Here is an 18,468-nt window from a genome sequence, read left to right on the forward strand (position 1 = left end):
GGGTAGGCCACTGCACAAAACACAACACCCCTTCCCTATGACCCTATGACCTTTCCTCTTTTATCACCTTTCACAGGACTGTCTGCTCGCTGAAGGCTTTTCTAATATACTGTAACTTTACTATTTGGGGGACTTCTTTCAGTTCCACTCAGCTATGAAGTGCTTTGAAAGGCTGGTCATGGCTCACATCAACACCATCATCCCAGACACCCTGGACCCACTCCAATTCGCATACCGCCCCAACAGATCCACAGATGACGCAATCACAGTTGCACTTCACACTTCCCTCTCCCATCTGGAAAGAGGGGAAATACCTATGTGAGAATGCTGTTCATAGACTATAGCTCAGTGTTCAACATCATAGTCCACTCCAGGCTCCTCGCCAAGCTGGGGACCCTGGGACTGAACTGCTCACTCTGCGACTGGATCCTGGACATCCTCATGGGCCGGCCCCAAGTGGTGAGGGTAGGCAACAACACCTCTGCCATGCTGGCCCTCTACACGGGGGGCCCTCTGGGGTGTGTGCTTAGTCCCCTCCTGTACTCTGTATTCACCCACGACTGCGGGTAGGCCTAATCACAGACAGCGATAAACCAGCCTACAGGGAGGATGTCAGAGATTTAGCAGTGTGGTGCCAGGACAACAACCTCTGCCTCAATGTTTGTAAGACCAAGGAACTGATTGTGGACTACAGGAGAAAGAGGGGGGAGAGCATGCCCCCATCCACATCGACAGGGCTGTAGTGGAGCGGGTGAAGAGCTTCAAGTTCTTTGGCATCCACATCCCTAAGGACTTGCCCACACACACCTGTACAGTCATGAAGAGGGCATGACAACACCTCTTCCCCCTCAGGAGGCTGAAAAGATTTGGCATGGGTCCTCGGATCCTCAAAAGGTTCTACAACTGCACTATTGAGAGCATCTTGACTGGCTGCATCACCGCTTGGTATGGCAAATCCACCGCTCTCGACCGCAAAGCGCTACAGAGGGTGGTGCAGACAGCCCAGTACATCACTGGGGCCGAACTCCCTGCCATCCAGGACCTCTATATCAAATCAAATCAAATTATATTTGTAATATGCGCCGAATACAACAGGTGTAGACCTTACCGTGAAATGCTTACTTACAAGTCCTTAATCAACAATGCAGTTCAAGAAATAGAGATAAGAAATATTTACTAAATAAACACAAAAAAATTAAAAATAACACAAGAAAATTACATAACAATAACGAGGCTATGTACAGGGGGTACCGGTACCGAGTCAATGTGAGGGGGTACATGTTAGTCGAGGTAATTTGTACATGTAGGTAGGGGTGAAACAGTGAGTAGCAGCAGTGTAAAAACAAAGGGAGGGGAGGTCAATGTAAATAGTCCGGGTGGCCATTTGATTAATTGTTCAGCAGTCTTATGGCTTGGGGGTAGAAGCTGTTAAGGAGTCTTTTGGATGTAGACTTGCCATGCGGTAGCAGAGAGAACAGCCTATGACTTAGGTGACTGGAGTATTTGACAATTTTTTGGGCCTCCCTCTGCCACCGCCTAGTATAGAGGCCCTGGATGGCAGGAAGCTTGGCCCCAGTGATGTACTGGGCCATACGCACAACCCTCTGTAGCGCAATACGGTCAGATGCTGAGCAGTTGCCGTACCAGGCGGTGATGCAACCGGTCAGGATGCTCTCAAAGGTGATATATCAGGCAGTGTCAGAGGAATGCCTGAAAAATGTCCAAAGACTGTTCACTCTGTTACCATCTGGCAAATGGTACCAGAGCATGAGCTCTCGGACCAACAGGCTCTGAGACAGCTTCTACCCCCAAGCCAATAGACTGCTAAATAGCCATAAGGCTACTAGATAGTTCATTAAATGGATACCCGGACTATCTGCGCTGACCCTATTATCCACTGACTATATGCACTCACAAGACTATACACTGAGGGTACAAAACATTATGATTTTAACATTATCTTTCCATGACATAGACTGACCAGGTGAATCCAGGTGAAAGCTATGATCCCTTATTGATGTCAACTGTTAAATATACTTCAATTAGTGTAAATGAAGGGGAGGAGACAGGTTAAATAAACATTTTTTAGCCTTGAGACAATTGAGACATGGCAAGACAAAAGATTTAAGTGCCTTTTAAACGGGGTATGGTAATAGGTGCCAGGTGCACCGGTTTATGTCAAGAACTGAAACGCTGCTGGGTTTTTCGTGTTCAACTGGGGCGGTGCAACTCAATATTAGGAAGGTGTTCCTAATGTTTTGTACACTTAGTGTATATACTATATACACCCTCGTACACACTACATTAACACTCGCACAAAACCCACACACATACATTCACATTCACAGTACATACACACACACACACACACACACACACACACACACACACACACACACACACACACACACACACACACACACACACACACACACACACATAAAACACACACATACTTTTACACTCACCATTTGCTGCTGCTAGTCTGTTCTTTATTTTACTCTTATTATGATCTATCCTGATGCCTAGTCACTTTACCCTGCCTTCATGTACATATCTACCTCAAATACCTTGTTATTGTCTATCCTGATGCCTAGTCACTTTACCCTGCCTTCATGTACATATCTACCTCAAATACCTTGTTATTGTCTATCCTGATGCCTAGTCACTTTACCCTGTCTTCATGTACATATCTACCTCAAATACCTTGTTATTGTCTATCCTGATGCCTAGTCACTTTACCCTGCCTTCATGTACATATCTACCTCAAATACCTTGTTATTGTCTATCCTGATGCCTAGTCACTTTACCCTGCCTTCATGTACATATCTACCTCAAATACCTTGTTATTGTCTATCCTGATGCCTAGTCACTTTACCCTGCCTTCATGTACATATCTACCTCAAATACCTTGTTATTGTCTATCCTGATGCTTAGTCACTTTACCCTGCCTTCATGTAGATATCTACCTCAGATTCCTTGTTATTGTCTATCCTGATGCCTAGTCACTTTACCCTGCCTTCATGTACATATCTACCTCAAATACCTTGTTATTGTCTATCCTGATGCTTAGTCACTTTACCCTGCCTTCATGTACATATCTACCTCAAATACCTTGTTATTGTCTATCCTGATGCCTAGTCACTTTACCCTGCCTTCATGTACATATCTACCTCAAATACCTTGTTATTGTCTATCCTGATGCCTAGTCACTTTACCCTGCCTTCATGTACATATCTACCTCAAATACCTTGTTATTGTCTATCCTGATGCTTAGTCACTTTACCCTGCCTTCATGTACATATCTACCTCAGATTCCTTGTTATTGTCTATCCTGATGCTTAGTCACTTTACCCTGTCTTCATGTACATATCTACCTCAAATACCTTGTTATTGTCTATCCTGATGCCTAGTCACTTTACCCTGCCTTCATGTACATATCTACCTCAAATACCTTGTTATTGTCTATCCTGATGCTTAGTCACTTTACCCTGCCTTCATGTACATATCTACCTCAAGTACCTTGTTATTGTCTATCCTGATGCTTAGTCACTTTACCCTGCCCTCATGTACATATCTACCTCAAATACCTTGTTATTGTCTATCCTGATGCCTAGTCACTTTACCCTGCCTTCGTGTTCATATCTACCTCAAATACCTTGTTATTGTCTATCCTGATGCCTAGTCACTTTACCCTGCCTTCATGTACATATCTACCTCAAATACCTCGTACCCCTGCACAATGATCTGGTACTGGTACTCCCTGCACAGTATATAGATCCATTTTGTATTTTTTTCCTCTTGTGTTACTATTTGTATTTTATTATTCTTTTTTAACTTTGCCTTGTTGGGAAGGGCTCGTAAGCAAGCATTTCACGTAAAGTTGTATTCGGCGCATGTGACAAATACAATTTCATTTGATTTCAGCTCAATATTAGTTTGATGAGTTCAATTCTATTGTTTTAGCTCTGAGATGATGAAGTTTGTTTGGTTTGTTTGGCTGCAAAGAAAATGTAAATGTATTTCCAAACAGGGAAGCTCGTCGGGAAGAGCGATGGTCTGACGGAACTCCTGCACATTCCTAACTCTGCCAGGGTCGTCAACATCAAGGACCCGGAGCCTGGAATGTGGTCCATTAAGGTAAACAATAAATTCCTCATTCCTCACACGGAAATGTTTGTCCCAAATATTTTTGGATTTCCTCTCTCACGCTTAAAGTAAGCTGGAGTAGTTGTAAAAAATGACTTTTATAGGTCAGCGGTATGGCCTACCGATCAGCACACACCCAGGAGGCTGCATGCTACTGCCGCTGGTCCCTTGAGCAAGACACTTAACCTGAATTACTACAGTAATACATCAAGGTGTGCAGATGTAATTGATAAGCCATGCTTCAGTTGAAGCATCTGTCTGCTGACCTACTGTAAGACTGGAATGATAGAGAAGAAGACATTCTTTATTCTTCAGAGTTGGCTCTCCGTAGCGGTCTGACGGTCTGATGGTCTGACGGTCTGATGGACTGATTGATGAAAATGGATACATGGTCATAATGTGTGTTTGTTTTGTGCCATGCCATGTCATGTATTTCCTGTCCTGCCTGTTAAGGGCCCCCAGTGTTCAGTTCCAGTGTTGGGTTTCAGTGTTGGGTTTTAGAATTGGGTTCTGGTGTTGAGTTCTAGAGTTGGGTTCCAGTGTTGGGTTCCAGTGTTGGGTTCCAGTGTTGGGTTTCAGTTTTGGGTTTCAGTGTTCAGTTTCATTGTTGGGTTTCAGTGTTCAGTTTCAGTGTTGGGTTCTAGTGTTTAGTTTCAGTGTTGGGTTTCAGTGTTGGGTTCCAGTGTTCAGTTTCAGTGTTGGGTTCCAGTGTTCAGTTTCAGTGTTGGGTTCCAGTGTTCAGTTCTTGTGTTGGGTTCCAGGGCCAATGGAATGTATTTCAGGGCCCTGCCCACTTGCTGTGAGGTGAGCGCAAACAGAGACGCAAAGCAGGGTGCCCATAATGTCAACTCTGTCAGACAGGAAATGACACACATTTTTACCTGAGTGATTTGTTGTCGTATGAGGAGTGGGCGTGAGGGGCGCTGTTTAGTCTCTGAAGGCCCCTGTGGGGCCACTTTCAATGTCCTAGCCACTGTCCTAGCCACTGTACTACATGTCCTAGCCAATATCCTACATGTCCTAGCCAATATCCTACATATCCTAGCCACTGTCGTACATGTCCTATCCACTGTCCTACATGTCCTAGCCACCATCCTACATGTCCTAGACACTGTCCTAGCCACTGTCCTACATGTCCTAGCCACTGTCCTACATGTCCTATCCACTGTCCTACATGTCCTAGCCACTGTCCTACATGTCCTTTCCACTGTCCTAGCCACTGTCCTACATGTCCTAGCCACTGTCCTACATGTCTTAGCCACTGTTCTACATGTCATAGCCACTGTCCTACATGTCCTAGCCACTTTCCTAGCCACTGTCCTACATGTCCTAGCCACTCTCCTAGCCACTGTCCTACATGTCCTAGCCAGTCTCCTAGCCACTGTCCTAGCCACTGTCCTACATGTCCTAGCCACTCTCCTAGCCACTGTCCTACATGTCCTAGCCACTGTCCTACATGTCCTAGCCACTGTCCTACATGTCCTAGCCACTTTCCTAGCCACTGTCCTACATGTCCTATCTACTGTCCTAGCCACTGTCCTACATGTCCTAGCCACTCTCCTAGCCACTGTCCTAGCCACTGTCCTACATGTCCTAGCCACTCTCCTAGCCACTGTCCTACATGTCCTAGCCACTGTCCTAGCCACTGTCCTACATGTCCTAGCCACTGTCCTAGCCACTGTCTACATGTCCTAGCCACTGTCCTAGCCACTGTCCTACATGTCCTAGCCACTGTCCTAGCCACTGTCCTACATGTCCTAGCCACTGTCCTACATGTCCTAGCCACTGTCCTAGCCACTGTCCTACATGTCCTAGCCACTGTCCTACATGTCTTAGCCACTGTCCTACATGTCCTAGCCACTGTTCTAGCCACTGTCATAGCCACTGCTGTGTTCTGTGTACTGTGTTTGCAGCCAGGGATGATTTATGAAAAAGAGGGATGAAAGGAAAGATGGCGTCCTTCCTCTCTGGGTGGACTAGCCTCCTCAGGAGGGAGTTTAGTTGGGTGGGGTGGTGGTATACGGTCTGAGCAGCGAGCCGGACAGATTGATGACCAATTTCTCTGTAGATCTGGCTGCTGTAGTTGAGGCTGAAGTCTCAAGAGGTATATTTTTTCGTTCTTCAGAGTTTTGGTACTTGTCAAGTGTTATTGACTGAGGTTGTCGCGGCAATGGCTCCGGCCGAACCGCCCCGCGTCCTTGCATATCACTCCTCGGGCTCTTTCATGTCATGTCTCTCTGTTTTCTGGCCCCTCACTCCCCTACTCCCATCAAGCCCCAGTCCACTAGCCACTATGACCTCATACTTCCCTGCTCAGAGCCACAGTACTGTTGTTTTACTATACGAGTGTTGTTAGATGTTCTTGTTCACAGAGTAAGTCTTTAAACCGGATTAGTATGTGTGCAATCTTGTGGAAGGAGAGGGATTTCACGCCTGATGAGAATACCAGGCCTAGCTCTCTTTCTCTCTGCCTAAAAGAGATGGTCTCTTGACGGTTTCCACTGACTGGTGATTGAAAGTCAGGGCCAGAATGTTGCTTTGGGGGCCTTTGGTTTGTGCCTTGGAAATAGTCTAGTAGAAAGACTGGTAGTGGTTGACATAGAGGAACAAGTGGACTAGTCTGACTGTGGTTGACATAGAGGAACAAGTGGACTAGTCTGACTGTGGTTGACATAGAGGAACAAGTGGACTAGTCTGACTGTGGTTGACATAGAGGAACAAGTGGACTAGTCTGACTGTGGTTGACATAGAGGAACAAGTGGACTAGTCTGACTGTGGTTGACATAGAGGAACAAGTGGACTAGTCTGACTGTGGTTGACATAGAGGAACAAGTGGACTAGTCTGACTGTGGTTGACATAGAGGAACAAGTGGACTAGTCTGACTGTGGTTGACATAGAGGAACAAGTGGACTAGTCTGACTGTGGTTGACATAGAGGAACAAGTGGACTAGTCTGACTGTGGTTGACATAGAGGAACAAGTGGACTAGCCTGACTGTGGTTGACATAGAGGAACAAGTGGACTAGTCTGACTGTGGTTGACATAGAGGAACCAGTGGACTAGTCTGACTGTGGTTGACATAGAGGAACAAGTGGACTAGCCTGACTGTGGTTGACATAGAGGAACAAGTGGACTAGCCTGACTGTGGTTGACATAGAGGAACCAGTGGACTAGTCTGACTGTGGTTGACATAGAGGAACAAGTGGACTAACCTGACTGTGGTAGACCTGAAGTTGAACAAGTGGACTAGCCTGACTGTGGTAGACCTGAGGTTGAACCAGTGGACTAGTGGACTAGTCTGACTGTGTTATGGTTGACTAGAGGTTGAACCAATAGACTAGGCTGACTGATTTGTGTTAAAAAAAAGTAAAGTCAGTTAAGAACAAATTCTTATTTTCAATGACAGCCTAGGAACAGTGGGTTAACTGCCTTGTTCAGGGGCGGAATGACAGATTTGTACCATGTCAACTCGGGGATTCAAACTTGCAACCTTTCGGTTATTAGTCCAACGCTCTAACCACTAGGCTACGCTGCCACTGCTGACTAGCTGTTGAACCAATGGACTAGTCTGACTGTATTGTGGTTGACTAGAAGTTGAACCAGTGGACTAGTCTGACTGTGGTTGACTGGAGGTTGAACCAGTGGACCAGTGGTCTGACTGTATTGTGGTTGACTCACTAGAGGTTCATGTATCTCTAGGGGTATCTGTTTTGTTCTCTGACCGGCTGTGTCTTCCAGAGGTTAATCTCATGCTGAGCTGTCTCACTTAACCCAGACAGAGCAGTGAAATGGTGGTGTTTACCCTCTGCTAGCTAGGGCTGTTGGCTGTACTCAATGTTACGGCTATGCTTTTGATTTGTCTGTGTGATGACTGTGTTTCGCCATGTTTTGACGGTGAAAAATGCTGTTTTACAACACGCTGTAACTGTTCTGACTGTGGTAAGTCTATTTTAAACTAAGTATATTATAAACTGAGCTTTAGGTTGGGTTTAGTATGGCGGCTCTAAGGTGAAAAGTTCTGAAATGCTTTGTCTTCTTCCTCCACAGTCTAAACACAACCCGACAAGGCTTTACGCCTGACCGCGCTTTAACCTTTCAGACATTCCCAGAGTGTCTCAAGAGTAGGGCTGTGACAGTCATGAAAGTTTGGATTACCAAATGACAGGGGTTACGTTTATAATCGTTCGAATAGAAAAAAAGAATATACGCCCACACCATTCTGTTGTTATGGTACGCCCACACCATTCTGTTGTTGGGGTACGTCCACACCATTCTGTTGTTGTGGTACATCCACACCATTCTGTTGTTGGGGTATGTCCACACCATTCTGTTTTTGGGGTATGTCCACACCATTCTGTTGTTGGGGTACGTCCACACCATTCTGTTGTTGTGGTACGTCCACACCATTCTGTTGTTGGGGTACGTCCACACCATTCTGTTGTTGGGGTACGCCCACACCATTCTGTTGTTGGGGTACGTCCACACCATTCTGTTGTTGGGGTACGCCCACACCATTCTGTTGTTGGGGTACGCCCACACCATTCTGTTGTTGGGGTACGTCCACACCATTCTGTTGTTGTGGTACATCCACACCATTCTGTTGTTGGGGTATGTCCACACCATTCTGTTTTTGGGGTATGTCCACACCATTCTGTTGTTGGGGTACGTCCACACCATTCTGTTGTTGTGGTACGTCCACACCATTCTGTTGTTGGGGTACGTCCACACCATTCTGTTGTTGGGGTACGCCCACACCATTCTGTTGTTGGGGTACGTCCACACCATTCTGTTGTTGGGGTACGCCCACACCATTCTGTTGTTGGGGTACGTCCACACCATTCTGTTGTTGGGGTACGTCCACACCATTCTGTTGTTGGGGTACGTCCACACCATTCTGTTGTTGTGGTATGTCCACACCATTCTGTTGTTGGGGTATGCCCACACCATTCTGTTGTTGGGGTACGTCCACACCATTCTGTTGTTGGGGTACGCCCACACCATTCTGTTGTTGGGGTACGCCCACACCATTCTGTTGTTATGGTATGCCCACACCATTCTGTTGTTGGGGTGCGCCCACACCATTCTGTTGTTGGGGTATGTCCACACCATTCTGTTGTTGGGGTACGTCCACATCATTCTGTTGTTGTGATACGCCCACACCATTCTGTTGTTGTGATACGCCCACACCATTCTGTTGTTGGGGTATGTCCACACCATTCTGTTGTTGTGATACGTCCACACCATTCTGTTGTTGTGATACGTCCACACCATTCTGTTGTTGTGGTACGCCCACACCATTCTGTTGTTGGGGTACGTCCACACCATTCTGTTGTTGGGGTACGTCCACACCATTCTGTTGTTGGGGTACGTCCACACCATTCTGTTGTTGGGGTACGTCCACACCATTCTGTTGTTGGGGTACGCCCACACCATTCTGTTGTTGGGGTAGGTCCACACCATTCTGTTGTTATGGTACGTCCACACCATTCTGTTGTTATGGTACACCCCCACCATTCTGATGTTGGGGTACACCCACACCATTCTGTTGTTGCGGTATGTCCACACCATTCTCTTGTTGGGGTACGCCCACACCATTCTGTTGTTGGGGTACGTCCACACCATTCTCTTGTTGGGGTACGCCCACACCATTCTGTTGTTGAGGTATGTCCACACCATTCTTTTGTTGGGGTACGTCCACACCATTCTGTTGTTGGGGTACGCCCACACCATTCTGTTGTTGGGGTAGGTCCACACCATTCTGTTGTTATGGTACGTCCACACCATTCTGTTGTTATGGTACGCCCACACCATTCTGTTGTTGGGGTACGCCCACACCATTCTGTTGTTGGGGTACGCCCACACCATTCTGTTGTTGGGGTACGCCCACACCATTCTGTTGTTGGGGTACGTCCACACCATTCTGTTGTTGGGGTACGTCCACACCATTCTGTTGTTGGGGTATGTCCACACCATTCTGTTGTTTGGGTACGTCCACACCATTCTGTTGTTGTGGTACGTCCACACCATTCTGTTGTTGTGGTACGCCCACACCATTCTGTTGTTGGGGAACGCCCACACCATTCTGTTGTTGTGGTACGCCCACACCATTCTGTTGTTGGGGTACGCCCACACCATTCTGTTGTTGTGGTACACCCACACCATTCTGTTGTTGTGTTACACCCACACCATTCTGTTGTTGGGGTACGTCCACACCATTCTGTTGTTGTGGTACGCCCACACCATTCTGTTGTTGTGATACGCCCACACCATTCTGTTGTTGGGATACGCCCACACCATTCTGTTGTTGTGGTACGCCCACACCATTCTGTTGTTGTGGTACGTCCACACCATTCTGTTGTTGTGGTACGTCCACACCATTCTGTTGTTGTGGTACGTCCACACCATTCTGTTGTTCAGGTACGCCCACATCATTCTGTTGTTGTGGTACGTCCACACCATTCTGTTGTTGGGGTACGTCCACACCATTCTGTTGTTGTGGTACGTCCACACCATTCTGTTGTGATACGCCCACACCATTCTGTTGTTGTGGTACGTCCACACCATTCTGTTGTTGTGGTACGTCCACACCATTCTGTTGTTGTGGTACGTCCACACCATTCTGTTGTTGGGGTACGTCCACACCATTCTGTTGTTGTGGTACGTCCACACCATTCTGTTGTTGGGGTACGCCCACACCATTCTGTTGTTGTGATACGCCCACACCATTCTGTTGTTGTGGTACGTCCAGACCATTCTGTTGTTGGGGTACGTCCACACCATTCTGTTGTTGTGGTACGTCCACACCATTCTGTTGTTGGGGTACGCCCACACCATTCTGTTGTTGTGATACGCCCACACCATTCTGTTGTTGTGGTACGTCCAGACCATTCTGTTGTTGGGGTACGTCCACACCATTCTGTTGTTGTGGTACATCCACACCATTCTGTTGTTGTGATACGCCCACACCAATCCAACACAGAAAAGCAGCTTTTTAACATAATTAATTACCATGTTTTGGAAGGAAAACTATTTAATTCATATTGTAATTCATTATTGTAATCACATTTAATAGAAATCATCTGGAAACACTGGACACTAACTTTAGTTGCTAGTTGGTCCCCCCCTCCCCCACACACAGAGTTCACCTGAAAGAATGTGGACCTTTTCCCCACTGCCCACAAACAAAAAACAGTGTTTCCCAGGTCATCCAATGGGTTTAGGTGAATAGTTTTGAGGGGATTTCTATGCTTGTGCCATGCTGTGTGGTTCAGTCATGGTAATGGACCATGACACCTTAGTGGAGGCCATGGGCATAGATTGTGTGTGAAAGAGTTTGATCCTTTTTAATCTGTCTTTAATTGGGTGCTGGTTCACCCCCCCCCCATCACAACCTGTTCCCTTCCATCACAACCTGTTCCCCTCCATCACAACCTGTCCCTCTCCATCACAACCTGCCCTTGCCCTCCCTTGTTCCTCCTTGGATATCCAGGCACTCACTTAGATATTTGTTCCAGGAGTGTGTGTGTGTGCTTTCCTCTCCCAGGGATACACCAGGTTGGTCTCCTTAGCTATCTCCTGACCTTAGCAATGAGCACGTCTTGGCTTCATACTGCGTGGTGTTTTATGGCCCATGATAATAGTTCAGGAAGGTTGTAACTTGAAAAGTATGCGAACAACCCTGAGGGATAGCTGCAGTGGCAGCCTGCCTGTCCCGTTCCATCTCTCGCTTTGTGCTCTGCTCTGGAGACGGCAGCAGCACCGGTCCTCCCGGAGCTCAGAGAACACATTGATTAGTAAAAGAAGCAGGGGACAGCAGCAGGACTGTATCTTTTAGTGACTCCAGGACTGGACTTCTCTTGCCAAAGAAGACAAAGAGGAGGAAAAAAGAGAATGAAGAATGTTTTTCCGTTTGACGCCGGATCAGTGTTTCAAGATGTCCTTCTGAGAGTCCTGGGGATTTTTTCAGATCAGGGTTGGATTCATAGCTGATGAGAGTCTGTGTCTGGTGCTGCTGACCAACTGAAGGTGTGAAGATCAGCCTTCAACCAAGGCACTTAAAAAACACATAATAAACCTGAGTCCTTTGTCTTTCTCTCTGGTGGACCCACCCTGACACTGGTTGCTAACAGGATAGTTAGTACAGTATTCACCTTAATTCAGGCAATCCAAGGGACAACCCTTAATAAGGACCCCTGGGGATATATTAGTTGAGTGTAGCACTGTCAGGGTCTCACTGCATCCCAAATGGAGCCAGGGCTCTGGTCTAAAGTACTGCACTATAAAGACAATAGGGTAACATCTGATAAATATGTCTATGTGACCAATCAACAATTTGATTTGATGTGGGACTTAGCCCGGCACTGCCGTGGCTTCCCCTCCCAAGGGTGTGTCCATTCCAGGGGCAATCTGTCCTGCTGGGGTAGGGCAAATCTGTCCTACTGGGGTAGGTGCAGTCTGTCCTGCTGGGGTAGGGGAAATCTGTCCTGCTGGGGTAGGGGGAATCTGTCCTACTGGGGTAGGAGTAGTCTGTCCTGCTGGGGTAGAGGAAATCTGTCCTGCTGGGGTAGGGGAAATCTGTCCTGCTGGGGTAGGAGCAGTCTGTCCTGCTGGGATAGGGGCAATCTGTCCTACTGGGGTAGGAGCAGTCTGTCCTGCTGGGGTAGGGGAAATCTGTCTTGCTGGGGTAGGGGCAGTCTGTCCTGCTGGGATAGGGGCAATCTGTCCTACTGGGGTAGGAGCAGTCTGTCCTGCTGGGGTAGGGGAAATCTGTCCTGCTGGGGTAGGGGCAGTCTGTCCTGCTGGGATAGGGGCAATCTGTCCTACTGGGGTAGGAGCAGTCTGTCCTGCTGGGATAGGGGCAATCTGTCCTACTGGGGTAGGAGCAGTCTGTCCTGCTGGGGTAGGGGAAATCTGTCCTGCTGGGGTAGGGGCAGTCTGTCCTGCTGGGATAGGGGCAATCTGTCCTACTGGGGTAGGAGCAGTCTGTCCTGCTGGGATAGGGGCAATCTGTCCTACTGGGGTAGGAGCAGTCTGTCCTGCTGGGGTAGGGAAAATCTGTCCTGCTGGGGTAGGGGAAATCTGTCCTGCTGGGGTAGGGTGAATCTGTCCTGCTGGGGTAGGGGAAGTCTGTCCTGCTGGGGTAGGGGTAATCTGTCCTGCTGGGGTAGGGGGAATCTGTCTTGCTGGGGTAGGGGAAAATCTGTCTTGCTGGGGTAGGGGGGATCTGTCCTGCTGGGGTAGGGGAGATCTGTCCTGCTGGGGTAGGGGAAATCTGTCCTGCTGGGGTAGGGTCAGTGTGTCCTACTGGGGTAGAGGCAATCTGTCCTGCTGGGGTAGGGATAATCTGTCCTGCTGGGGTAGCAGCAGTCTGTCCTGCTGGGATAGGGGCAATCTGTCCTGCTGGGGTAGGTGAAATCTGTCCTGCTGGGATAGGGGCAATCTGTCCTGCTGGGGTAGGGAGGGTCTGTCCTGCTGGGATAGGGGCAATCTGTCCTGCTGGGATAGGGGCAATCTGTCCTGCTGGGATAGGGGAAATCTGTCCTGCTGGGGTAGGGGATATCTGTCCTGCTGGGGTAGGGGATATCTGTCCTGCTGGGGTAGGGGAAATCTGGCCTGCTGGGGTAGGGGAAATCTGTCCTGCTGGGGTAGGGTCAGTGTGTCCTACTGGGGTAGTGGCAATCTGTCCTGCTGGGGTAGGGATAATCTGTCCTGCTGGGGTAGGAGCAGTCTGTCCTGCTGGGATAGGGGCAATCTGTCCTGCTGGGGTAGGTGAAATCTGTCCTGCTGGGGTAGGGGAAATCTGTCCTGCTGGGATAGGGGCAATCTGTCCTGCTGGGATAGGGGCAATCTGTCCTGCTGGGATAGGGGAAATCTGTCCTGCTGGGGTCGGGGAAATCTGTCCTGCTGGGTTAGGAGCAGTGTATCCTACTGGGGTAGAGGCAGTGTGTCCTACTAGGGTAGGGGAAGTCTGTCCTACTGGGGTAGAGGCAGTGTGTCCTACTAGGGTAAGGACAGTCTGTCCTGCTGGGGTAGGGGAAGTCTGTCCTGCTGGGGCAGGGGCTGTGTGTGATGGGGGTAGGGCTGTGTGTGATGGGTTAAGGGCTGTGTGTGATGTGGTAGGGGCTGTGAGTGATGGGGTAAGGGCTGTGTGTGATGGGGAAGGGGCTGTGTGTGATGGGGTAGGGACTGTGTGTGATGGGGTAGGGGCTGTGTGTGATGGGGTAGGGGATGTGTGTGATGGGGTTGGGGCTGTGTGTTATGTGGTAGGGGCTGTGTGCGATGGGGTAGGGGCTGTGTGTGATGGGGTAGGGGCTGTGTGTGATGTGGTAGGGGCTGTGTGTGATGGGGTAGGGGCTGTGTGTGATGGGGTTGGGGTTGGGGCTGTGTGTGATAGGGTAGGGGCTGTGTGTGATGGGGTAGGGGCTGTGTGTGATGGGGTAGGGGCTGTGTGTGATGGGGTTGGGGCTGTGTGTGATGGAGTTGGGGTTGGGGCTGTGTGTGATGGGGTTGGGGTTGGGGCTGTGTGTGACGGGGTAGGGGCTGTGTGTGATGGGTTAAGGGCTGTGTGTGATGGGGTAGGGGCTGTGTGTGATGGGTTAAGGGCTGTGTGTGATGGGTTAAGGGCTGTGTGTGATGGGGTAGGGGTTGTGTGTGATGAGTTAAGGGCTGTGTGTGATGGGGTAGGGGCTGTGTGTGATGGGGCAGTGGTAGGGGATGTGTGTGATGGGGTAGGGGCTGTGTGTGATGGGGTAGGGGTTGTGTTTGATGGGGCAGGGGTAGGGGCTGCGTGTGATGGGGTAGGGGCTGTGTGTGATGGGGTTGAGGTTGGGGCTGTGTGTGATAGGGTAGGGGCTGTGTGTGATGGGGTAGGGGCTGTGTGTGATGGGGTAGGGGCTGTGTGTGATGGGGTAGGGGCTGTGTGTGATGGGGTTGGGGCTGTGTGTGATGGAGTTGGGGTTGGGGCTGTGTGTGATGGGGTTGGGGTTGGGGCTGTGTGTGACGGGGTAGGGGCTGTGTGTGATGGGTTAAGGGCTGTGTGTGATGGGGTAGGGGCTGTGTGTGATGGGTTAAGGGCTGTGTGTGATGGGTTAAGGGCTGTGTGTGATGGGGTAGGGGTTGTGTGTGATGGGTTAAGGGCTGTGTGTGATGGGGTAGGGGCTGTGTGTGATGGGGTAGTGGCTGTGTGTGATGGGGTAGGGGTTGTGTTTGATGCGGCAGGGGTAGGGGCTGCGTGTGATGGGGTAGGGGCTGTGTGTGATAGGTTTGGGGCTGTGTGTGATGGGGTAGGGGCTGTGTGTGATGGGGTAGGGCCTGTGTGTGATGGGGTAGGGGCTGTGTGTGATGGGGAAGGGGCTGTGTGTGATGGGGTTGGGGTTGGGGCTGTGTGTGATGGGGTTGGGGCTGTGTGTGATGGGTTAGGGGCTGTGTGTGATGGGTTAAGGGCTGTGTGTGATGGGGTAGGGGCTGTGTGTGATGGGTTAAGGGCTGTGTGTGATGGGTTAAGGGCTGTGTGTGATGGGATAGGGGCTGTGTGTGATGGGGTAGGGGTTGTGTGTGATGGGTTAAGGGCTGTGTGTGATGGGGTAGGGGCTGTGTGTGATGGGGTAGGGGCTGTGTGTGATGGGGTAGGGGCTGTGTGTGATGGGGTTGGGGTAGGGGCTGTGTGTGATGGGCTTGGGGTTGGGGCTGTGTGTGATGGGGTAGGGGCTGTGTGTGATGGGTTAAGGGCTGTGTGTGATGGGTTAAGGGCTGTGTGTGATGGGGTAGGGGCTGTGTGTGATGGGTTAAGGGCTGTGTGTGATGGGTTAAAGGCTGTGGGTGATGGGTTAAGGGCTGTGTGTGATGGGGTAGGGGCTGTGTGTGATGGGTTAAGGGCTGTGTGTGATGGGTTAAGGGCTGTGTGTGATGGGTTAAGGGCTGTGTGTGATGGGGTAGGGGCTGTGTGTGATGGGTTAAGGGCTGTGTGTGATGGGTTAAGGGCTGTGTGTGATGGGGTTGGGGTAGGGGCTGTGTGATGGGGTAGGGACTGTGTGTGATGGGGTAGGGGCTGTGTGTGATGGGGTAGGGGCTGTGTGTGATGGGGTAGGGGCTGTGTGTGATGGGGTATCGGCTGTGTGTGATGGGGTAGGGGCTGTGTGTGATGTGGTAGGGGCTGTGTATGATGTGGTAGGGGCTGATTTCAGCCTCTTTATACTGTAGGCTCTATTTGATGACCCTGTCGTCTGCCCACTAAAGCCCCTATGTGGCTCTGCCCAGTGTGTTGCTGTACAGCCACTATTAGGCCACTTTAACGGTCACTACGGGGATTGTGCTTTAAGCCATTTGCTTTGTGACATTCCCCATTGAGCTGGATATTGCCACCCACACACTCCTTTGAATGGCCTCTGAATGGTGAAGACATTTGCCAGACTTGTACATCCTCTCAATAGCCTTGGTTTGGTTGGAGTGTGAGGAAGATGTATTGATGCATTGATATTCATCATCTTCTTGGAAGAGTAGTCAAGTCATTTTCTTTATGGTTAGACAGTATATCAGTATATCTCTTTCTATAAGAGTTGTCATTGTTACTGATACTGACTAGACTGCAGTGAACTCTTTTGCGTGTAAAGGTGAGGATTTTCCCCGTTTCACCAACCTTTATTTCAATGTAATGACTAAGTGTTTATTTGAGGCCTGCTTCAAAGAGCTGCAGTATAATGAAGAGCCCATAACGCCAGCTCATCTTCTCCCTGATTATAGTCCTCATGTTTGTCAAATGAAAGCGCCACTGACTGACTGACAGACAGACTGAAAGATCATGTTGTTGGGGAATTGTAGATGTTGCTATAAATCATCATAGGCATTTTTCAATGTCAGGGCTTGACAGACTGATACTCTTTCTCTCACTTCAGTCACTGTAAATGTCTTGTTTATACAAGTGGAAATGGCTGCCATACTTCCCTCCGTAGTCATAGTTCACTCCAAGATCAACTTGGGGAACTCTGCTTTACACAAATTGGCTGAAAATACAAAGTATTATTATGTTGATCCTCGGATGTTGCCCAAAGTACACAGTCTTGTTGGAAAATGGTGTTCAATTTGGTGTAAAAGCTTTGGCTTCTCTTGAGTTGGAGACATGATCATAATCATTCTGGCACATCCAACTTGGATCAACCATACCGGCACAGACATCTTGGATCAACCATACCGGCACAGCCATCTTGCATCCAAAATACCAGCACAGCCATCTTGGATCAACCATACCGGCACAGCCATCTTGCATCCAAAATACCAGCACAGCCATCTTGGATCCACCATACCGGCACAGCCATCTTGGATCCACCATACCGGCACAGCAATCTTGGATCCACCATACCGGCACAGCCATCTTGGATCCACCATACCGGCACAGCAATCTTGGATCCACCATACCGGCACAGCCATCTTGGATCCACCATACCGGCACAGCCTTCCTAAGCTTATCACATTGTTATGTTCTAACTTTAGAAACGGTTATAAAATATTTGAATAACTGTGGTGATGGCTTAAGCAGACCAAGTTTAGAGACATCATCATGAAACCCTGCTCCTAACCAGTGTTTAGTGACGTCATCATGAAACCTTGCTCCTAACCAGTGTTTAGTGACATCATCATGAAACCATGCTCCTAACCAGTGTTTAGTGACATCATCATGAAACCATGCTCCTAACCAGTGTTTAGTGACATCATCATGAAACCATGCTCCTAACCAGTGTTTAGTGACATCATCATGAAACCATGCTCCTAACCAGTGTTTAGTGACATCATCATGAAACCATGCTCCTAACCAGTGTTTAGTGACATCATCATGAAACCATGCTCCTAACCAGTGTTTAGTGACATCATCATGAAAACATGCTCCTTTTTATCAACTCTATTGTGATGAATTCTAAACTTGTCTTGTATGAGACAAACCACTGTATACAGTAGGTCTAGGATACAGATACAGACATTGCCATTGTGTGTGATCCCACATCACATCACAAACAACACTCTAATACACTGGTATTCAAACTCTTTAAGCTGGGACCCATTTTTTTTGCCAGAATCTCAGGGGACACAATTTTTTCCCATAATAATTTATTGCGACCACTCCACAAATCTAATGACACAACCTTAAAATCTGTACATTTAGATTTTAACATCAACAAATAACCTTCAATTCATTGCATTTTCATCTCTTATCAAATTATATTTTTCAAATACGTTTGTATATTGCCCCATACAATAATCTGTACTCTTAATATTTTGCCCCCCCCCCAAAAAAGACATATATATACTACCATTCAAAAGTTTGGGGTC

The 18,468-nt window shown here is 48.5% G+C and overlaps 1 protein-coding gene across 2 annotated transcripts in view; it reads left to right on the top strand.

The window, feature by feature from the left end:
• The window catches only part of hmcn1 (hemicentin 1), a 240,393-nt gene that overhangs the window by 57,871 nt on the left and 164,054 nt on the right, over window positions 1–18,468 (top strand). For both annotated transcript variants that reach the window (XM_045687880.1, XM_045687881.1), the window contains exons 5-6: window positions 1–2; window positions 4,034–4,140. The exon at window positions 1–2 is cut by the window's left edge and continues 170 nt beyond it. In XM_045687880.1, coding sequence (XP_045543836.1) covers window positions 1–2; window positions 4,034–4,140 — 109 coding nt within the window. The remainder of the gene's footprint in view (window positions 3–4,033; window positions 4,141–18,468) is intronic.

Source organism: Salmo salar, chromosome ssa10, assembly GCF_905237065.1.
Source record: "Salmo salar chromosome ssa10, Ssal_v3.1, whole genome shotgun sequence".
Lineage (NCBI taxonomy): Eukaryota > Metazoa > Chordata > Actinopteri > Salmoniformes > Salmonidae > Salmo > Salmo salar.